Source organism: Macrotis lagotis, chromosome 6 (assembly GCF_037893015.1).
Source record: "Macrotis lagotis isolate mMagLag1 chromosome 6, bilby.v1.9.chrom.fasta, whole genome shotgun sequence".
In the NCBI taxonomy this organism is placed as follows: Eukaryota; Metazoa; Chordata; class Mammalia; order Peramelemorphia; family Peramelidae; genus Macrotis; species Macrotis lagotis.
In genome coordinates, this window is record NC_133663.1 from 107318696 (window position 1) to 107343104 (window position 24409).

The window sequence follows — 24409 nt, forward strand, 5'->3', positions numbered from 1 at the left end:
CTCTCTAATGATAAGATTTTTAATTCTGCTAATTTAATGGTTTTAAGGTGATGGTATTTCAGAATGAGAATTTTCATCAATTTTCATTCAAAGTAGAATGATTAGAACATTGTAACACTAACACCAATATTGTCTGATGATCTACTGTAAATGACTTAGATATAATCAGTAACAGAGATCTAAGACATTTCCAAAAGACTTATAATGAAAAATGCTATCTAATCCAGAGAGAAAACTGATGGAGTCTGAATGCAGATTGAGGCATATTTTTTAAAATTTTGCTTTTTGTATGAATAGGGTCTTTTTTGGTTTTTTTTTCACTAAATGACTAATATGAAAATACATTTTGACTACTGCATATGTATAACTTATCAAAATGCTTGCCATATTAGGGAGAAAGGTAGGAAGGGAGAGAATTTAGAACTCAAAATTTAAAAAAAATTATTTTACATGAACTTGGGGAAAAAGATAGAATATTAAAGAAGACAGAAAACAATGTCAATTTTTCTGATTTTTAAAGTTTTTTCCCAGGAGGTAACAATTTATTTTTTGACCTTAAGGTGAAGACTTTACATTAGTTCTTTTTAGATTTATCCTATCTTGCCTGTAAAGATATTTTAATATTTTGAATTTCATCTAGAATATTATCAATCATTTTCAACTTTATGTTATCTACAAATTCAAAATGCATTCCTCCCATGTCTTTATCTGTGTCATTGTTTAAAATTTTAAATAACGTATCTTCTAGAGTCTTGGGACATTCCACTAGAGACTTTCCTCTAAGTAATTGTTGAAGTATTGGCACTGCTTTGGGCATGATCATTCAACAGTTCTATATAAATATAACTGCATTATTGCTTGGCTTACATCTCTTAATGTTATACATAAGTGGTATGTAAGGCACTTTATGAAATGCATAGTTGGCTGTCAAGAAACTATACCTTGTTTTATTTCATGACTTGCAAGTATAAGTCCCTTTCTGACCTCTCAGGCATGTTTTCCCCAAAATACAACTAGGAGAGGTTAAAAAAAGTTAGATAAGTGATATGAGACCCTATCTCTATACCAGTTTAATCATCACTGTTCTTAATTTTGTTTTTGGAGTCTATATACAGTGTATAACTGTATGTGGTACTGGTGGTGATGGAGTGGGGATTAGCACTTTACACAGATATAACATGAACTCTCTTGGCTTAGGGCTCAATGTATAATTGGGACTCCTCACTTGTTCTAAGACTAAGCAATTCATTTGTTCAGTCTTTTTCTTTTATTCTTCATTCAATCATGTTCTCCCAACTTCCTCCAAACCCATTTTTCATCCTACCAGATACATTAAATCATATTTGAACTATTTTGTGAGTGATAGTTCACTGACACAATTGTTGCCTTTCTCTATGCAGGGATCCTTTTACTCTACCTAAAAATTCTAGTTTACCTGACACTGACCATTCTTTCCGATATCCAGACCATTTTCTAATAGCCCTCTTGTGACAAGAGCCACTTTGAGGTTTCTTCTTGCTGCTATTAGCCAGTCCAGAGGAATAACTGACTAACTGCAGGTTTGGGTGCATAACTAATTCTTTTTGGTATGTTCATTGCCAGAAAATGGTATTTCATTCATTTATGAGCCCAGTAACTGTATGAAGAATTAAATGCGGTTAATATGGAATGGTTTGTGCTTGATGAAACCATTCTGGCTCTTAGACAAAGAATACAAGGACAAAAATGAAACAATTCATGTCTTGAAAAACCTAAATTCTATCAAGGCAAACAAATCACACATGCATGTAGGATGTGAATTCTACCCATCTAAGTTCTGTGTTTGTTTAAGTGAGGTAGATGGGAAGCCTTGGAAGATATTTTAGGAATCTTGGCCATCCCTCTTCAAGAATCTTTAGATTCCTTACTGGAAGTTATCTTTAGAATAAGCTATAAGGCTGGTCACTCTGTTTTCCTAGGTGGGGAGTTTACTCAACTAGAATTATAGCTATTGTTCTTCCATACCAAATATTCATAGAAGAAATAATATATCTTTTATGTGAACTGCTTTGGTGTTCATAATCCCTTAAAGAGGATATATCCAAAAACTTGAGTTCTTTGCAACAAATGTTTATACAAAAGACCTTAAAAATAGTGACTAGCAAATAAATGCTATTATTCAAGCATATATAGCAAACAGAAATCAGAGATGCTATAGAGATTAGATTATATCAAACAACATACAAAGTGAATAAACCCTTATTACTAGAAGTGAGATATCTCAGTTTAAGGGGTGGCACAGTGGATAGAGCACCAGCCCTGGAGGCAGGAGTACTTGAGTTCAAATCCAATCTCAGACACTTAATAATTTCTTAGCTGTGTGGCCTTGGGCAAGTCACTTAACCCCATTTGCTTTGCAAAAAAAAACCTAAAAAAGATATCTCAGTTTAATCATTTCTGTGAAAGGAAGATTCCTTGACATATATAGGAGAGGCCAGCTAGAAATCAGGAATATGCTGAGATACATTCCTGTGATAGTTATTGTTGCCCAAAATCTCTCAATCTCTCTCTGTCTCTGTCTCTGTCTCTGTCTCTCTCTCTGTCTCTCTGTCTCTCTCTGTCTCTCTGTCTTTCTCTGTCTCTCTCTCTCTCTGTCTCTCTGTCTCCCCCCACCTCTCTCTCTTTCACTCTCTGTTTCCCTCTCTGTGTCTCTCCTACTCATCTTCATCCTCCTCTTGCTGTTCTTATTCCTCCTACTCCTCTACCCCAATAGTTGCACATACCTGGAACCATTTGATCAGTGCAATTACAGTCAGGGTGTGGACCAGGGACCTCCTGACAATGAGGTGATTGAATGCAAGGTGCCAGATGAGACATATTTTCAGACATGGACATTGTGTGGTTGAGTATTCTTACATTTCAAGGGTTTTAATTTTCTTTCTTTCAAATTTGACAGAAGGTTTGTTTTTTTTTGGGGGGGGAGAAGAGATTGATCCTAGCAATAAGATTATCAAAATTATAAAAAAGAAAAAAGCAGAGAAATGGGTTGTTGAAACATTTAAAAATTCATGAAAGAGAACAGAAGGAAGGTCAGTAGAAAACACAAGCAAACAGGACAACTTTGAAAATAAAATGTTGAATTTGTTGTATGCTTGGAAGAACAAGCAATCTGCCTGCAGTGCAGATTTTCATCAGAATATGCAGCGCTTGGTTATTATTCTGTTTTGTATATGGAAATACTCATTTGGCATTGTTTCAAAGTGAGTAAAATCATATAAAATTTTTTGTAGGCACTATGGAGTCAAAGATTCTATTAAGGAGTTTAACTTCTCTTGGAAAGATAAGACTTGCAGACAAGATAAATTCAAGATAATTTTAAGAGGGAGAGAGTAATGATAAATGAATAACAAGGATGGTAGGGGCTGGATGGGGAGAACCCATGCTATATTTTGAAGGAAACTAGGGAGCTAGAGACATCACAAGCATGGAAGCCCACTCATGTGAAGGCACATAGGTAGAATGTTATGGGAAGCAGGAAAACAAGAAATAGGACTGGAAACACAAGGGGAAGCAATTCCCTTTATAGCAGTCATCTCCAATTTAGATTATAAATTTTACCTTTGGCAAATTGAAAGTTCCAGGGTAGAAACAGGTGTGAGAGGGGCTGGGGAAAGTGAAATTAATAGTGTAACCTTAGCTAGGTTAGAAGTCAGTGAGAATTAATAAAACTGGAGAAGAAATATGGGATCTTCCTGTTGGATAGGGATAAGTACAATGGAGCTTAAAGTTTCTCAATGAAAATGCCTAAAGTTATTTTTTTTTCCTGATAGGGAACCTAGTGGTACTTAAGTTCCTGGATCATGGATCCAAATGGTTCATTGAGATTTTTTCATAATATTGGAAAGGTTTAATTCAATATCATCTCTTTTAATATTCATATCAACAATAGGAAAGATTTTTGCACTTGGGGCTAAAATACTTGGTGAAATAAAGTTTTACAGTGGTTTGAAGTTTGTTCAAGAGCCTATAATTCTCCTAAATAATGTGTGAATTAGTTTTGAAGGAGAAATCTATGCTTTTGAAATGTGTTAGGGGGTTACACATTGCCAATATTTGATAGATCCTAGGGTTCACAAGGCTAGAAATAGAAGCATAGGACATAGAATCGTAAGGTTAAAACTGGGAGAAAGCTTAGAGGACATTTACTGCAATTTTTTTTCATCTTACAGATAAAGAAACTGATGCCTTGGAGTTTGTTATTTGCCCAAGGTTATATAGGTAGAGATTGAATCAAGTATCTAAACCTATTGCTTCTTTTCAATAGACTATGTTACATTCCATCTCTGTTGGAGAAACGAGTAGATGAGTGAGAAGTCAGAAGAAGAATAAATAGAATTAAGCATGAGATTTTAGAAAAACTACTTTTACTGAAGATTATTTCTTTTGCAAGACAATGGGGTTAAGTGACTTGCCCAGGGTCTCACACAGCTAGGTAATTATCAAGTATCTGAATCTGGATTTGAACTCAGGTCCTTAATTCTCATCCTTTGGTCAATTCCTGGTCTAAATGGAGACGAACCAGAGGTCTACCTGGAAGGTAGTTCAAAGGACAAGTGTTCTATCCACTGCGCCATACTGAAGACTTTTTAAAGTTTGTACTTTTATTTTTTACCCTCTGCCTCTGAAATATCATTTATTGCATGAGTTTTAAGTACATAAAATTCTTTAATGTCAATATTATTAAATAATTTCAATATTATATTAAATAAAATTGAAGCCTAGATGATTAGGAAACAAAAAGAAGTCAAATCAAAGTTAGTTTATGATCATGATTAACTTAGACAGCTCCTCTATAGTGTGAATGCATTCAGAAGCAATGTAATTGTAAGCTAGAAAACTTGGCAAATTATGTCAAATAAGATAAGTATCAGAACAAAAGATTTGTTATGAAACCCATAAAATCACAGTGACCTTTTAACTAATTATGGTGCTTTAATTAAAATTATTTTAAGTAAGTTAATTGTACTTAATTAAATATTTATAGAATTAGCCAGGGAAATTTGATTGAACCATAATGAAACTATGTTTGATCTCTGAGGTTCAAGAATACCAGTTCATCCCAATCAAAAAATATCTCTTGTAGTCTATATCTAGAAAGCAAATAATAGCATAAGTTCTGCCCACAGTTATAAACAGTGGGGGAAAAAGTTAGAAACCTAATATTCTTGAGAATTTTACACTATTTTCACATAATTTTTTTTGCAAGGCAAATGGGATTAAGTGGCTTGCCCAAGGCCACACAGCTAGGTAATTATTAAGCGTCTGAGGTCAGATTTGAACTCAGGTATTCCTGACTCCAGGGCCGGTGCTCTAGCCACTTAACCGCCCCCACATAAAATTTTGATATCACATAGGACTTTATTATATTCTCTGTCTTTTAAAGAATGCATACTTTTATGAAGACATCGGCATTAGAGGCTTAATAGAGTTGTCTTTGCTTATGTTTTGGAAGTCTAAATAATTTTTTCCTTTGTAAGCATTATTCAAATTTGCCAGATGCTTTAGGGACTCTGAATTTGGAATGGCTTTTGTATGGCATACTTAGAGGTATAATTTAAACTGAAATATTTAGGTTTCACATTGTTGTTATTTGTTGTCATTCTGTTCTCGAGTCTCTAAAACCATTGAACAAAGGAACAAACAGATCATTTCTATTATAAATTAGCAATGATTACACAGAATGCCTTACTGAGTATATATATAGCAACATCAAAAGACCATTTCATTGAATTCTGAGGGAGAATCCCTATTAAGATAAGTGGTTCACAAGATGAAGGCTACACTTTAGACATTGGGCTTTGAATTACCCTCCAGGTAGTCCTCTGGTGGGTTTCCATCTACACTAGGAATTGGGCAAAGGATGAGAATAAATCCCAGTGGAGAAATGTTTGGTGAATAAACAATAATAGATTTCATAGATCCAAATGAGTACTTAACCTAAAAAAAATGGAACAAACGTTTTTTTAAAAAATGTCTTCTTCCAAATGCTGCTGAAAACTTTAATTCAAAGCCTATTTTGACATTTTTATTGCATGACCTGACTTTGCTATTACTAAATGTAAGACCTTTACATAATCCTTGTTTGCATGTGACTCTTTGCTCCTCTTGCAGTTATGAAGATCTGGAACAGAAGAGAGAGCTCACCTATGACACATGCTGTAAAGGAGGCAAAGAGAAGAAGAGAAAGATTCCATACAGCGTCTGAATTGTTGGTGGAGTAAAGACTGGGGCACCCAAGAATTCCTTTGCAGAAGTAGATGGTTTCTTCAATCTATTTCTCAGGCAGTTCACTTCATCTAGAATGGTTCTAAGCATCTCATATTTGAATTTTAGATGATCAGAGACACATATTTCTTTAATGTGGTTTTCAGTTGGAATTCTCTGTATTTTTTTATTTGTTTAACTCCAGTTTGCTTTTGTAGTCATAGTATGTTCCTTAAAAAATAATCTTTGAACATGGAAAAATCCTATTGGACTGCAACATTATGTGATTATCATATATTTTGGGGAATTGTGTTTGGGGTTGGATCATACTTTATAATCCTCTTTTGAAAACCTGATTCTAAATTTAGTAACAGCAATACAATGAACAATAAAAATGAATGAAATTGTAATCTGCAGTATTTATACTTTGGATTTGTTAAAAAATACTTTATTTTTAATTTATCATAAAGAAAACCCTGTCTTTTGCCTTATGCTCCTGATTTTTTTCTGATTTTTGTAGTGGTGTTTTTATGTCACTATAATCATCTTGCATTTTACATGTTTTTCTTCATTCTTTAATTATTTAAATTACTTTATATAATATTGCCTGTTTTTGCCATTTTGTGATATTGAACTTAGGAGTTATTTAAATGTTTTGCAATTATAAATAATGCATCACCTAATATTTTTGTTTTAAGATGTCTTTTTTTCCTTTCAGGATCAAAATTAACATATATACCTAGTAGAGGAATCACTGGGTCAAGAGATATGAACAGTTTTATAGCTTTTTGTTATATTATCATATGTTTCCAAAGCATTTGCATCACTTCATAGCTTCATAAGAAATGGAATAGTGTGCCCATTTCTCCAAAATGCAACAAAACTAATTTTATCCTTCTGAAGTTTTCTCCCCGAATCTTATTGCTCAAGGTAGTAGCTCATTGTTTTAATTTCCATTGTTTCATTGTTCTCTCACTATGGCATGCCTCATATTTCTCTAGGTTACTTCTAAGCACAAAATGCTTCCCCTTGTGTTTCCAGTCCTATTTCTTGTTTTCCTGCTTCCCATAACATTCTACCTATGTGTCTTCACATGAGTGGGCTTCCATGCTTGTGATGTCTCTAGCTCTCTAGTTTCCTTCAAAATATAGCATGGGTTCTCCCCATCCAGCCCCTACCATCATTGTTATTTATTTATCATTACTCTCTCCCTCTTAAAATTACCTTGAATTTATCTTGTCTGCAAGTCTTATCTTTCCAAGAGAAGTTAAACTCCTTAATAGAATTTTTGATTCTGTAGTGCCTAAAAAAAGTCACTTAATATATGTTTGAATAGAATTTAATTGAATTATAGAAGGTCTAGTGTGGTTATCATCTAAGGTTTTGTTCTGGACCTTCTCTTATAGGCACCATAGGTTTGTAGATTTAGAGATAGAAAAGAATGATAGGGACCATATTGTCTAATTCTATCAATTTTCAGAAGAGGAACTGAGACCCAGAGATGTTAAATGATTTGTGCAAATCTAGTAATTACTAATTATAGCTAGTAATTAGACAAACCCAGATCATGACTACAGATCCTCCTTTTCTTCCATTGTGCTATACCAAATTGTCTTCCATCATGCTAAACTTGGTAGTTAGGGGAGTACAGTGGATAGAGTTCTGGGCTTGGATATTGATGACCTGAGCTTACATCTGGTCTCAGACTCATACTAAATTGTCTGACCTTGGGCAGGTCATTTAACCACTTTCTGCCTTAATTTCATCAGTTTTAAAATGGAAATAATAGTACTTACAATTGTGAGAATCAAATGAGATAATATTTATAAACTTTTTAGTTCAGTGCTGGGATATTGTAGGATGCTTAAAATATGTTTACTCCTTTTTCCCTTCTATACTATTTGCTCATCTTTTCCATGTATTTAATTATTATATTTATAGAGATGCTTGAAAATCAATATTTATAACTATAATAATTATGATGATGATGACAATTTTAATCGATCCTTGTTGATAGATAACATTACTTGTCAAGTCTAGTCCTGTATTTTTAACTGACTGTTGGTGTTTTCCAGTTAAGTGCCCTGTCAACATCTCAAACTAAATATGTATAAAGCACAACTCATCATTCCTCCCAAGATCCTGCCTTCATCAAATCTTCCTGACCTACATAAAAACCTGCAAAGGCTTCTTGCCGTCTTTAGGATATAATACAAACTTCTTAGTCAAAGCATTTAAAATTCTCTACAATCAGGCTCCAACCTACCTTTTCAGGCTCATTTAATCTTATTTTTCCTTCACATACTTTAATTCTAGACAAGCTGTTTTTTGAAAATGACACTCCATTCTTTTTTCATGTATTTGCACTCCAAAATTCTTATTTTCCTTTTCAGCTCAACTAGCATTCCACTTCTCCAAAGAGGCTTTCTAATTCCTAATTATTAATGCTATTTTCCTCCTTAAATTCCCATGTATACATATGTGTATGTATCATATGCAATAGGATTTAAAGTGAGATCTTTGACCTAGTTGGCCTAGCTTTCACTTGACCCACCTTTTATTTCAAGACATTGCTGATAATATTAGTTTCTCTTATATTAAAGGTTCATTTTTCCACGCTACCCAGAAGAGGGTTCCATATGACTTGTTCACTGTTTCTATTGTAACTTTAAAGGGAAACTTTCAGAATGTCCTGAACCCTAGATGTCTTGCAGATGAAGGAGGAGGATGCCCTCAAATTCCTCACTGCAGGGCCCCATTTGGGTGGCACCAATTTAGGCTTCCAGATGGAACAGTATATCTACAAAAGGAAGAGTGATGGCATCTATATCATTCATTTGAAGAGAACTTGGGAAAAGCTTCTTTTGGCAGCTTGTGCCATTGTTGCTATTGAAAATCCAGCGGATGTTAATGTTATCTCATCCAGGAAGAGTTGCCAGAGAGCTGTACTGAAATTTGCTGCTGCCACTGGCACTCCATCTATTGCTGGATGCTTCACCCCAGGCACTTGCTTGTGGTGGATGCTTGCCCGAGAAGTCCTGTGGATGCATGGTGCCATCTCCCCTGAACACCTGTGGGAGGTCATACCTGATCTTTACTTCTACAGTGATCCAGAAGAGATTGAAAAGGAAGAGCAGACCACAGCTGAGAAGGCAGTGAGGAAGGAGGAATTTCAGGGTGAATGGACCACACCTGCCCCAGAATTCACTGTTGCTTAGCCAGACATGACTGGTTGGTCTGAGGGCATCCAGGTGCCATCTGTGCCCATTCAGCAGTTCTCTACTGAAGATTGGAGTGCTCAGCTAGCTCCTGAGGACTGGTCTGCAGCTCCTACTGCTCAGGCCACTGAATGTGTAGGAAATACCCCAGAGTGGTCCTAGGTTTTATCCAGATGCTCTAATAGTTTTGGAAAAATGCTGATGGAAAATAAACATTGGTGTCTTAAAAAAAATAAGTAAAGCTCAACACTCAAGCAAACTCCTGCCATATTGGATCCTTTTGTCATCTATTGTCTATTAAATCTGTAAATGTGTCATTTACTTTGGGAGACTCTTTGCGTGTGTGTGTGTGTGTGTGTGTGTGTGTGTGTGTGTGTGTGTGTTTGAGTGGGGGGGCAATGGGGTTAAGTGACTTAGCCACAATCACACAGCTAGTAAGTACCAAGTGTCTGAAGTCAGATTTGAAATTAGGTACTTCTGACTCCAGGGCTAGTTGCTCTAGCTACTGTTCCACCTGGCTGCCTGAAGACAGTTTTTCCTTAAGACAAAATATTTATACTAAGTATAGTTCATTGTATCCTTTTTTGCTTGTATTATCAAATACTCAAATGGATCCCTATTTATATCTACTTGAATTTGTTCCTAAGCATTTTTCTCAAACCAGTAATTTAATAAGGGATCTTCATTTTTGCATAATACTTGTTTATATTCTCTGACAAGAGAATAAGAGGTTAGATTCGCCTAACATGATTGGGATGTTTTTTGATTTCTCTCGTGATTGAGAGGAAAATTGAAGCCATCACTCTATCTACCTCTTATTGTTTGTCTTTGGTATATGACTAATCCACTTTTAAAAAAATTTATACACTTTCTTGATAATATCCTTTTCCCTAGTTCCTTACTGTTGTATATTATAATCTGTTCACACCCATCATATATTTCTCCATTGCCCTCAGTACGATAGCCATCTTTAAATTCAGTTTTATTCTTTATAGCATAATCTGTGACTTATATTCATCCAAAAACAATGAGAAAGCAGTGATATTAAAAAAGATAGGTCTTTATTTCTGGGAGAAATTTTGGAATCTTTTAAGGAATCTTAAAATTAGGAGGTCATCTTTTTACTTTCCTCTCCTTGTTTAATTCTTGGCTCAACTCATTATCCTTTTGTCCTGTATTTGTGAATGTGTATGTATGTATGTATGTATGTAGATATATACACATACACACATACACATGTATATACTTGTTCTAGTAAATGTTTAAAAACTAACTCTCCAATAGTGCATGACAATTTAAAATTTAATTTGTGTTAATATTTTCTTCATTACTTTCTCAAGTTTAGAAAATCAACAGAATTTAAAGCCCTAATATGTAAGCATTTACCAGTTTCTGAGGTATAAGAGTTCATGCTGAAAATTTAACAAAAAATTAACAATCAGAACTGTTTTAAGTTGGTTCTAGTATTCTCTTATCTATATATCTTAATTATTTAATCTATATATCTTGATTTTTACATCTATAATCTATCTCTCTACAAAGAGAGACAGAGATTGAGGCAATGAGAAACAGAAAAAAGACAGAATTGAGTAATTTTCCCTTGATAAAAATCCAAATTCATTTTCATGATGATTGTTAGCATTTGCACCAGAAAGACTGCATAACTTAAGGTAACAGTCACCATCCAGGAAAGGTTTCCTTCTGTATAATTGTCTCCTGGATCTAAGGCTGCTGAGAGTGTTGGATGTGTAATGATGGTCAGTTGACCCAAAAGATCTATTAGTCATTAGTTAAGAAAATATGATCCATGTCCTTGACCAATTAACTCTCCCAAATGTTCAAGAATCAAGAAGTCAGTCATTGTTGATAAGTAACACAAAAAAAACCAGAATTTTTTTTCTCCATAATGCAAGAACAAGCTATTCTCAGACTGGACTGCTACCAAAAATTTCATCCAACCTTTACAAAGAGGTTAGCCTAGAACAATGCATTATAAATCCCTGGAAAAGTGTGTTTTTTTACCTATATAAACCCAAGCAGCTACTGATAACTTTTGTTACCTGTACAGGTATTAATTGCTATTAATTTTTAGATTAATCTGGTTAACTGAATATATAACTCAGCATATGAATTAGTAACTGAAATATAACCCTTAATAAAAAAAATGGAATATATGTGAGTTGTGCAATGGGTTTTGCTTTCACATTTTACTTGTATGAAGATACTATTTGTCACATCTATTTATAGAGTATCTACTCCTGAATTTTGGGGAATGGGCAAGAGAGGCTGTCCATCTCTCTAACCTTTGTAATTATTCCCTAGAACATTCTTCATAACTCTATATCTAGTACTCTATGCTACTCTTTCTCTGGTTTATTTCAAAAAGTTTCTGTTCTGCAGTTTAAATATTCTCAATTCCTTCAACCATTATTCTTTTATATATACTTCATTAATGTGGGTTTACACATACACAGACATACACTAATTAAGTATAATTCAAGAAGACTACATTTTTATTAAATATGTGAGTATATATAATATAGAAACCTTTAAAAATCAGCTTTGCAAAGTTTCCAATATCCTCAGAATCAAAAGAAAATTTTAAAGAACTTTAATTGCACATTGTGCTGCCCTGGACTGGTGGCCAAGAAAATCATATACATAAAATCCTTTTGGAGTTTACAGAGAATAATATAAACATTAATTCCTGATTTGTTGTATTTAATGAATGGTTGAATAAAGGAGTAAATTGCCTAGTCTCTTCTCTCAAGGAGTTTACAATCAAGGAGGAGGAGGAATGAGATCCATAGAAATATTATTAATATGAAACAATGAATTCTTTTCTTTTCTTTCTTTTTTTAAAGGCCTTGGGGTTTAGTGATTTGCCCAAGATCACACAGCTAGGTAAATATTAAGTATTTGAGGTCGGATTTGAACTCAGGTCCTCCTGACTTCAGAGTTGGTGCTCTGTGTATTGTACCACCCTAGCTGCCCTGGGTTTGTGAATTCTAATCAGAACTGACTATAAATACTATATAATATGCAGTTAAGTACCTTTTGTCAATTGAAGACAAAGGTAAATATATTTAATGGGTTGAAATTTGAGAATAGTTGAGAGAATGGCAAGATAAAGAGAGAGTAGAAAAGATAATACATATTTATTTAATCCTTTAATGTTTATATCATTTTCAAGTGTGAAAATTGAGACTCAAAAAGGTTAAATAATTTTTATCATGTACATAGAGTTAGAAAATGTCTGAAGCAAGAGTGAAACCCATATTGTCTGGAAGATCAGTACTCTTTTTACTATACATCATTTTCTCCTACAAATTGGGTGTGTGTGTGTGTGTGTGTGTTTGTGTGTTATGTGTTTGTATGATCAAATTAAAGGATATCAGAACTGAAGTCCTTCAGACAACTTAATTGTAATATTTCATTATTAAATCCTGAATACACATCAACAAATAGTCTTTAAGCTTAATCTAGTAATGCAGCTGATGCAGCATTGGATTTGACAGACCCAGAGCAAGTTATTCCATTATAGGCTCAAAAGACTTTGTTGTAAGATTTTTTTATCTAGCACACTGTCCAGTGTCATATGCCCTTCAATTTAATTCAACAAACATTTATTAATTGCTTAGTATTGTAAGCACTGATGGGAATCCCTTTAACCTCCAGATATCTTTTGTCTTTCTAGTGTGTAATTAGATTTCCTGCTGAGACACCAGGCTATTTATCTACTTAAATAATTCTGTGGTAATATTACCCTGAGAAATGAATTGTGTTCATTCCCTTCTTCCCTTGAGGAACCAGAGTAGCTCGGCACTGAGAAACATTATCAATCAACTCTGGCTCACCGTTCCTTCCAGATGTGAGCATTTGTGTCCCTAGATTGATTCTCAAAAGGGACCTCTTCATGTTGGTGACCAATGCAGTGAATCAAAATGGCAAAACAAAAAGAATAGCTGAAATGGAAAACATCCAGTTGCTGCCCAAATACTAGCAGAGATTTGGAATTCTATTGAAGAAAACTGAACTAAGATATTTCTTTTTCAATGTCTAACTTTGTCGACTGAAGGTGAAAAGGGAATGTTCTATTTGGATCTAACTGGTAAGAGTTATGGGACAGGTGTGATGGCATAGAAGACACTAGATGGATGGATTGGGATAAAATATGATCATTGGCTCACTTTAGTTCACAGCACCAAAAAGCTATTTGTTTGAATTAAATTTAGCATAGCTGTCATTCTCCTCTTGGCAAAGTTCAAGAGTTAGGCTCAACTTTATAAGGGAAGGGCAGGAAAAAGATAGAACTTCATCTCAATCTCAGTTTACAGGAGAAAATGAAAATGAAGTAATTACTATTATGACAAAATTCAATCATAACTGGAATAGAGATCAAAATCTTCATTCCCACTATAAGGAATAGGGGACTAGGTAAATTGTAAGTCCCTCATATCAAAGAGGATTTTCAGGCCCTGTACAATATCAGATCTCTCATAAGGTGTTGGAATAGAGAAAACCTCCAGGTACACCTTGCTGAAAATAATCTAGCCTATAGAGTAAGGAAGGGCTTCCCAAAGGTATGTACCTAAGTAACTGCATTTTATATGACAAAATTTTATGGATGTATTTCTTGGGAGAAAATTTGGGTATATTTATTTTTTATGGATCTTGAGTTAGATTCAGTCCACTTCAGTAAACAATTATTAATTGATTTTTAAGCTATTATAATTAATTAAATTTTGAGTCATCATTATAATTAGAGTTATTATTAAATGACTGGATAAGACTCTATAATAGGCCCTCAAGATATAAAGGTAAGCTATGGCACAGTTCCTACTCTTAAGAAATGTTTATCACTGAAATCAGTTAGGTACAGGTATATATATATATAATATATATATATATATATTATATATATATATATGGAGAGAGACAGAGACAGAGACAGAGAGACAGATTCTCAGTCACTTATTAGCAAAGTGACTATGTACAAGTCACTTAGTCTCTCTCAGCATCAATTTTCTCAGCTGAAATGGAGATAGCATTAGTACTTACCTGAAAGGATTGTCTTGAGAGTCAAAAAGACATACATACATACATACTTACCTGAAAGGATTGTCTTGAGAGTCAAAAAGACATACATACATACACACACACACATACATATATATATATAATATATATGTATATTATATATATATAATATATATGTATATATATTATATATATATATATATATATATATATATATATATATATATTTCTTTGCAAGCCATAGAATACAATAAAAATGCCAGCAATTACTACACTTCTCTATAACTACAACTGTGGCATAAGGGAGACTGAGTTAAGTGTAAATGAAAAGCCAAGGCATAGTGTTGAAATTTGAAGAGATAGAGTTTATTATTCTCACTAGGGGATGAGCCAGAAAAGGCTTCTTGGAGAACTTGGTGCACAGTAGGGCTTTAAAGGAAATAAAGAATGATAGGGGGAAAAGGAATATATTTCTAGCAGCTCTCTTTATAGTGGCAAAGAATTAGAAATTACAGGGATGCCTATTGGGAAATGATTGAACAAGTTGTAGTATATGATTGTAATGAAATAAATGTATTTTAAGAAATGATAGGCTCATTGTTTTTAGAAAAACCATGAATAGATTTTAATGAAATTTTGAAGAGTGTAATGAACAGAACAGAGAGAATATTATATAAATAACAACAATATTGTTTTAAAAACATTGAGCAACTTAGTCATTTTCGACCATCATAAATACCCAAATAAACTATAAAGGATTTATGAAGGAAGGCACTATCTTCATCCAGAGAAAGAACTGAATATAAGTATGTCAAGAATGGTTTCACACACAAATATACACATGCATACATACACATACAAATTATACATACACATACATAATATACTAACACATGTGTATATATGAATCTAATGGCAGCCATCTCTAGGGTGGGGGAGAAAAAAAGGAAAAAATTTATATGATATTTTTCAAGTTTTGTATAATTTGCAAGTTGAGCTTAATAGATTTTCAATTACTTTCAGTAGTAATTATCTTGAACAAAATTCTGTTATAGAAATGCTTGTTTTATTCATAAATTAAAAATAAAATAAAAATGTAAACATTAAAAAATGAAAGATTTCTGATAGACAGTTGAATTTTAAGGGAAATTTATTTTTGGAATGAGCAAACATATGGAGATGAGGGAAAGCAAGACAAGAATGACAAAAGAAAGAAAGATTCTGCTTGTTGAAATGACCATTAGAACAACACAACCACTATCTACAATACTGTCTTAGTTTTTAGAAATTTACTACTAGAAAGAGCTCCTATGAATATATTTGTACATATGGGACTTTTCCTTCTTCCTTTGATCTCTTTGAAATCAAGATCAAGGATGGTACTTTTGGATCAAAGGAAATTCTCAGTTTAGTAACTTTTGGGGAATGGTTCCAAATTTCTTTCCAGAGTAGTTGGACCAATTCACAGCTTCATGAGAGAAGGAAAAGGGAAAGATCAAGTAAGTGTTTATCATATAGCAGGTAGGTTTTATAATTACTTTCTTTGCCACAAAAACTGGGAGAAGTTGATAATATAAACCTTTAACTGTTATGTTTAAAAACTCTGAAGCTCACAGAACTTAAATGATTTCTGTCTAGGTTGGCATGGCTAATTAGAACTCCTGGCTTCCTGACTTCAAGTTCAGTATTCCATCCACTGTTCTCCTTAGTTTTATTAATATACTATTTTAATGTGATTGTTTTATTGCTGTCCATCCAACACTTGCAATTTTTCTTTGTCAACTTTGACAATCCAATGGGTTTGAGAGAGAAACTCAAAGGTACTTTAATTTGCATTTTTCCCATTATTAGTGATTTGAATTATGTTTTCATTTTTGTATTATTAACTTGGATTTCTTTCTTAGAAAACTACTCTTCATGCCTTTGACCATTTATCAATTAGGGAATGGCTCTTACTCTTATGAATTTGAAACAGTTCTTTAAAAGTTTTGGAAAGGAGATACTTATCAGAGAAATTTACTATGAATAGTTCCCCTCATTTATCTGTTTCCCTTTTAATTTTTAACTGTGTTGGTTTTGTTTTCTGTTTTATCTAATTAAAACTGATTATTTTATCTTTTGGAGCTTCCTCTGTCTCTTAATTGGTAAATACTTCTGTTTCATCTATGGATCTGAAAGTTAATTTCTTATTTGATTCTCTACCTTGTTTATGATTTTACCTTTTATGTCTAAGTCTTGTGTTTACTATTAAGTAGTAATTAAAGACAAAAAATTGATTTAGTCTGTTAAGTGGAGAAATGAAAACTAAGACTGAGAACATAGCTTAGAGCCTCTGTGTGTGTGTGTGTGTGTGTGTGTCTTTTGCAACTATAAGATTTTACAATTCCATATGCTTTGAGTGACCACTCTTGACCTTTGAGTAATCATCCATTCCTTATAAATCTCCCTCCTGCTAATAATATTATAAGTAAAAGAGGGAGAAACTGAAATTCTTTGAGAGAACAATAAATAGTTTGAAACAAGAAAAGGACTTTGGATCCTTCTACCTTTATTCACTATTATTTGTCACCCTGTGATTCTCAGTGGATAGGGTGTTGAACCTGAAGTCAGGAAGCCATATCTTCTTGAATTCAAATGTGGCCTCAAAATCTAACTTGATGTATGATCATAGACTCAATTTATAAAGTGTACTAGAGAAGGAAATGGAAAATCACTCCAGTATTTTTGTCAAGAAACCCCAAAAGAGGTCATAATGATTTGGGCACAGTTGAAAAACTACTAAACTGAATGATTTTCAAAATTTTTTATGTCAATTCATTCCTTAGTTTTGTTTTTTAACATTTCTTCTCATATTCCTTGATCTACTTTAAAAATAAAAGTGTAAGTAATGGCTTAGATGTCATTCAGACATTTTGAATAGTTGATAAACATTGAGAGGCAGTGTGGTATAATAGTGTACTGTAGTAATGGAAGACCTGAAATCATATCGTACTTACCATTTATTAGATGTGCAATCCTATGCAAGTCCTTTAACCTCAGTATCTGTAAGAATGAGAATAATAGCATCTTCCTCACAGGATTGTTTGAGGATCAAATGAGATATTATATAAAATGCTATCCAAATTTTTAGCCCTATCTAAATGTCAGCTATTATTTGCCTTCAGGATAGGAAATAATTCTTTTAAAGTAGAGTTCTAATAAGGGTTCTTTTTGTTTGTTTTCTGAGAATATATTCAAGATTCTTATGCAGACACTAAATCTAAAGCCTTAATGATACCCCCAACAGTTTTTTTTAGTAGGAGGGAGAATTAAGAAAATGATGCCACATCACAATTACTGTAGAAGCTTTCACCTAACTTTTATCTTCAAGTCTCTGTACTAGTTAGGATCTATGAGTTCATTGGCATGGAGAATTCCTGGTGAGAACACTCCATTCATCAACTATATGTCTATAATTGTTCAGCAATTTGCTGACTTAGAGATAAACCTGAGAATATTGAGAAGTTAAATCACTTGCAAGATAAACAACCTGCTAAGGTCATGTTGTCTCTGAGATATGATATGAGCTGGAAAGTCAATCATTGGGATTGACCCCCCCAATAAAAAATTGGGGGATAATTAGTATACTTTATTTTTTTTTGTTTTATTGTGTAACCGTGTTTACATGTCTCTGTGATAATGAATATAGTACAGAAATTTTCTCCAGCTAATATCCTCTTGTTCTTAGTATCATATTGAAGAATTTACTTGCCCTTGAGGAATTTGGTCAAAAAAATCCAAAACATCAACTTAAGTTTGTTCTCAGCAAGTGCAACTTCTGAAAGAAGCTATTCCCAAGAGTGTGAGATAATTGGAGATGGGTCAAGTGCAGATTCTGTAACTTCAGGGTCACCCTACTTTTTTCTGGGCTGAGAACATCACTAAGCCTCTATGGGGAAATCCCTCCCAGGACCAGTGAGCCTGTGATGTAGGAGCAACTGCTACACAGGTTACTTTACTCAATATTTCAATCTGTTGGGAAATCTGGCTGCTGGTCCTTGAAACCCAAGTGACAGCTACAGATGGCTTCCCACATGTTTAACAAGGACAGTTGTTTGTTTTCACAGTGTCTTCTTTTCCTTTGGTGAGTATAGATGGCCTCAGGGAGTAGTTGCTGGCAGCAGGAGCCTAGGGCTGCTATTTTCTCAGGTGTAGTCCTGGCAAACAAATGTGAAGGAAACCAGAGCAAGCCTCAGTGGCTAATTAGGATGTGCAAGGTTTTTCAGTGGCATAAAGGTAGAAAAACAGGGTTGTCAGATTCTTAATAGGGAAGGTGGTAACACTGCTGTGGTCTGATGGCACCGAGAGAAATTAGTGTGGAGAGAAATGTCAGTGCCTACCTTTAGGAGGGAATTTTTTTAATCCATTGGTAGGTCAAGCAATTTTAAATTTTATAACGAGCCAAGTTCAGGACCTCAAGGACACCAGTAAAGATTTTCTGTATCTACAAGGTGCACCTAGATTACCAAATCAATCTGAAGAAATGAAGTTAAAGAAGTTTTTTTCCCATAAATATTGCAAATACCAGCAAAAGGAGATGATCAGAGATGTTACAAATACTGGGGAATTTGTGAAAGAACTGGAAAGGAAGGAATTTGTGGAACCAAAGGTGGTCATTGACAGAGCCTTGACCTTGAAGTCAGGAGAACTGAATTTGAATTCGGGTTGTGATACTGTATGACCTTAATATTTGCTCACAGAGCTTCCATTTCCTCTTCTGTAAATGGAAATAATAATGCTTATAGTACCTATGTAATAGGGTTGTGATGAAGAAAGAGTGATGTAAACCTCAAAAGGCAAACATTATTATTATTCTTCCAAGTAATTGTTGGGGGCAGTTAGGCAGCATGATTATAATAATATATTTGTCCTTCATTTTCTTTTCTTTCTTTTCTTTTTTTTTTGCAAGGCAATGGGGTTAAGTGATTTGCTCAAGGTCACACAGCAAGGCAATTATTAAGTGTCTGAGGCTGGATTTCAACTCAGGTACTTCTGACTCTAGGGCCAGTGCTCTATCCACTGTACCACCCAACCACCCTTTGTCCTTCATTTTCAAAGAAGACCATAACATCAGGGTAGTGATTCCATGACAAGCACATGAATTGGATTTGAGTGAGGGGGTGCTGTGCTAAGTCACCAACTTCACTTTTTCCTCCAGAGCCATCTAGATCCAGTGGCCAGATATGAATCAGGACAACTGGAGATTGTCCTGAATGTGAGGCAATCAAGGTTAAGTGACTTGCCCAGGGTCACACAGCTAGTGTCAGAGGCTGGATTTGAACTCCCATTCTTCTCCTGATTCCAAGACCAGTGCTCTATCCACTTCACCATGATCATGTGCTGGGTCTGGAGTCAGGGAGATTCATCTTCATTAGTTCATAGACATTTATTAGTTATGTGACCCTGGGCAAGTTGCTTAGCTCTATTTGCCTCAGTTTCTGGAAAATGAGTTGGAGAAATGGCAAATCACATTAGCATCTTTGCCAGGAAAACACCAAATTGGGTAACAGAAAATGGATCAATAACAACAAAAAGTCTTTGTTGTGTTTATATGCAGATATGAAGGAGTAGGTCTGGAGAAAATGATGGAGTCTGAAGATTGTCTTCCAGTGTCTAGACAGCCTATTGATCTATTTTCTATCTTTCTCCCCCTAAAACTAAAGCTTAAATTAGGAAAGATCTGAACCATTAACCAAAGAGTAAATGACTTTTAAGCCTAAAAGCTACCTCTCCTTGGTAAGATATTTGCATTTCAATCACATAAAGAATGCATTTCTAGCAATGGCTCTTAAGGCAGCTCTGAACTGGGTGATGAAAATTGTTGTTGGTATTGTTTCTGTGAATGGGAGGTTTCTATTATCCAGAAATGGCAGCAGGTGTCTGCTCAGTTCAGTCACCTCAAAAATTGGCTCTGTGCATATAAATGAAGGAATGAAGGTAGAAGAGAAGGACATATACAATTTTTTTTAACAGTTGACAGTTCAAAGTAGAACATTAATTTGGAGAAGTATTGTGCATATGGAAGAACAAATCCAAGGGAGAAGGAAGTTACAGCGAACAATTGATTGACACTCAACCAACAGTGAAAATTATTGAGGCTTAGAAAGGCTACCCTTAGATGAAGGTGACTTGCCAGGGTATGTAATTGCCTGCCTATTTTCAAGACTAACTTACAATTTACTACAGTAGAATTCCAAAAAACATACAATGACTTCAATTTGAAAGCTTTCAAAGTAGTGATTTTCAAACATTTGTCTCTGGAATCTTTTCCGTATTTCTGACAGGAAGGTAGTTTGTAGTGATTATCATCAGTTAGGGAATGGATAAATTGAGATGAAGGCTCTATAACTTCCCAATGCCTCAGTTTCATCATATACAAAATGGAAGATAATCTTGTTAATTTTCCCCATCACTCTCATTCCCTACAGAATTCTGAGATTTAAGCTTGTAACCTCCTTCTTGTCTTACTTGAATAGAGGCAGATCTTGGTAAGGAGAGAAGGAGGATTGCAAAAAAGTTAAAGAGCAAAAAGGATATTGTAAATCTTAAAGTACTTTATATGAATGTCAGACATTATTATTAATTCTATGACTTCAGACCTCAAAATCCAATCATCTGGTTCAGTCTTCTGAGTCTCAAAGCAAATGCTTGCATATCTTGGCCATGAAGACAAGTGCATTGACCACTCTGAACTTTTCAGATTCAGTGAGATACACCTATGGCAAATATAGTTACTTGCACTGACATGGTTAAGTGGGTTCTCTGGTGTTGGAACAGGTCATAAATAAGTTTTGTTTGCTAGATTATATTAAAAAATTAGTCCAAGTGAGTAATTTTCAGCTTAAGCAAAGCATTGCTTTTTTTACTTTTGGATCATAGAAGAGAGGATGTTCTACACTGAGAAGAGGACTGAGGAGATCTTTCTTAGCTAACTGCTGAAGACTAAACATTTTCTTACTCATTAAAAAAATCAACAGAGGGTCATGGGCAATATTAATAGAGATATAATAGAGTTGGAAGATTAATAAAGGTATAGAAAATAGAAAATTTCATAGTAGAATAAAAGGTAGAACTAATGAAATTAAATTGTTCTATGAGGGGCAAAAAACTGAATTTGGGAATTTATTTCCTTCCTCAGAAGAAGCCAAACATGGTGGAAGAAGGTACTCTCTTGTATGTGGGTATTTCCTTTGTTGCTTTGCCCTGTTGTTTATTTTGCTCTTCTTTGCCAATGAAATATTATATTACTTAATTTAAAGTCACTGCCTGGTGGGGTGGGGGCCAAGTTCTATATTGGCTAATCTAATCCAACAAGTATTTAATTTTTTTTTACAATTCCAAGTGTTGTTTCTTTCAAATAATATTTATTTTTTACCTACATGCAAATATAGTTATCAATAATCATTTTTGGTATGGTTTTGAGTTCCATATTTTTCTCCCTCCCTCTCTGTCCTTCCTTAACCCCCTAACAGAGAGCAATATAATGTAGGTGATACACGTATATATATATATATATATATGTCATATAATATGATTATATATATATATGATTATATTAAATATATTCCCATATTAATCATGCTGTGAAAGAAGAATCAGGAAAAAAAGGAAAAAAGCCACAAGAGAGAAAAAACCATAAATTATAAAACAAATTTTAAAAATTGAAAATGGTAAGTTTTAGGTACAATGAGGTAGTGTAGTAGAAAAAGCACTGGCTCTGGACTTAGGAGAATCTGAGTTCAAATCTGTCCTCAGACACTTGATACTTGCTAGCTGTATGACCTTGGGCAAGTCACTTAACTCTACTGCATAAAAAAAACAAAAAAAAACCCCAAACAGACAAAAAGAAGATAGTCTGCATTCAGACCCCATGGTTCCTTCTTTGGACAACCAAGTATTTTTATTGTCATCTATATGCTAGCTCTCTGCTTTGTGCTAGGTAATATAAAAAAAAATGAAAAATAGTCTCTATCCTTAAAGAGTTTACATTGTATTTATGATGGGTTTGAAAGTAAAATATGCAAACATATAGTTATGATGATTTTAAAAGGAGGGAGAGAATCCTAATAACTAAGGGAATCAGGAAAGACCATAAATCAATGATTTAGGAACTGAAACTGGAAACAAGGTAGAAATTCCAGTAGGTGAAAGTGAGGGAATGGGAGCTAGCCCATGAAAGGGTATAAAGGTAAGAAATGAATGGAGGGCTTGATTCAGAAAACAACATGCATCAGTCATTTGGATTGGAAGATAGAGTATGTGAAAGGAATCATTATGCAATAAACATGAAAGGTAGACTGGAGCCAAATGAGTTTGTATTTTAACCTGAAGGCATTAGGAAGCAAGGGACTGACACTAGTGTTCTCAGAAAATAATTTTGGAAATTGTGAGGAGGGTTGATTATCACGGAAAGAGACTAGAAACATAGAGACCAATAGACAGGTGATGAGGACCTGAACTGGTTTGTTGACTGTGGGCAAAAGGGATAGATGAGATAAATGTTTTAGAGATAGAAATGATAAGCCTTGACAACTCTTTGGAAATGGATGATGAGTTAAAAGGAAGTCTTTATTGTAAACAGAAATATAAGTGGATTTCAAAAGCTGAGTGAGATATCTATTGCAAGATGAAAGAGAGATATTTTAGCAACTGAATATTATAAAGACGGAAAAAATCTCTAAGGCCAACTGACCTATCTTAGAGATGAGAAAACTGAAGTACAGAGATTTTCAGTGACTTCTCCGGAGTTAATATGTAGTAAAAGACAGACCCAGGATTTGAATTCAAGTTCTCTCATTTTAAATTCTGTGCTCCTGTTGTCTCCAACTTAAACATTACAAGTACTGACTATATAACAACTATACTTCTATTTGTTACACTAAACAAATAGAAAAGCATAACCATCCTTTCTCTCAAGGAACTCCCAAGGTAATAGGCATTGGAGGGGAAAACATTTATACAGTGCCTACTCTATGCCAAACACACTATCTTAAGTGCTTATAAATATCACATTTGATCTTCACACCAACCTTATGAGGTAAGTAACATAGAGTTCAATGGATTAACTGTAGAGTCAAGATTAGCGATGGAGGGAAATAAAGTCAGAGAGAAAGTAATGAACTGAGAAAGCTGAGGGGAAGAGGAACTAGGGATCTCAGGGAGGGTGAAAAATGTTTTAAGAAAAGTGAGGGATAGGAAGGGATGAGATAAAAAGAGATTATGGTCATATGTAGAAATATTAATTTTAAATTAGGGAAGTAGAATACTTGCAGATTCTATGATTCACTGTGTGATCATCCACAGATATACCTTGTTTCCCTCAAGATATGGCTCAGGCACCATCTCCTACAGAATATTCTTTATCCTTCATTCTTAAAGAGGACCAAAGATGGTAGAAAGGTGATGTCTTGATTTGCAAATGAATTGGACTTTAGTGAGGCAGTTGTGCAAAGTAATTGATCTCACTTTTCCTCCAGGTCATCTGAGACCAGTGGCAAAGTCAAACTGGTGACTGCCCCCAACTTCTACATGAAGTGTTTCCTAAAACCCCTGTTAGTGCCCTCCTTTTTACATTGTCCTTATTCTCTTTAAAATTGTTTCTCATTGGAATAAATAGGCTGCTTTAGAGTAGGAATTGTTTCATACTTTGAATTGTATCCCTAGTTCCTATTCAGTCCCTATTCAGACACCTAGTAGGTAAGTACTAAATTCTTGTGATTAATCGATAATTTGATAGTAGCTATGCTGGTCTGATACTGGTTGAATTGTTTCAACATCAGTTTTCTGCTAACAACATGAATGAGTACCAGAAGAAATTCCAGAGTGGTCCAAAGTGTCTAAACCTCTATTGTGAAGTGAAAACTGTCCCT

General features: G+C 34.3%; 1 protein-coding gene and 1 pseudogene across 1 annotated transcript in view; both read left to right on the forward strand.

Moving 5' to 3' along the window:
- The window catches only part of TDRD3 (tudor domain containing 3), a 274471-nt gene extending 268031 nt beyond the window's left edge, over positions 1-6440 (forward strand). The window contains exon 13 of the mRNA XM_074191787.1: positions 6151-6440. Within this exon, the coding sequence (XP_074047888.1) occupies positions 6151-6156 (6 nt within the window). The 3' untranslated portion in view covers positions 6157-6440. The remainder of the gene's footprint in view (positions 1-6150) is intronic.
- Positions 6441-8930: 2490 nt separating this feature from the next.
- LOC141491778 (small ribosomal subunit protein uS2 pseudogene) lies at positions 8931-9623 on the forward strand (annotated as a pseudogene).
- Positions 9624-24409: the final 14786 nt, after the last annotated feature.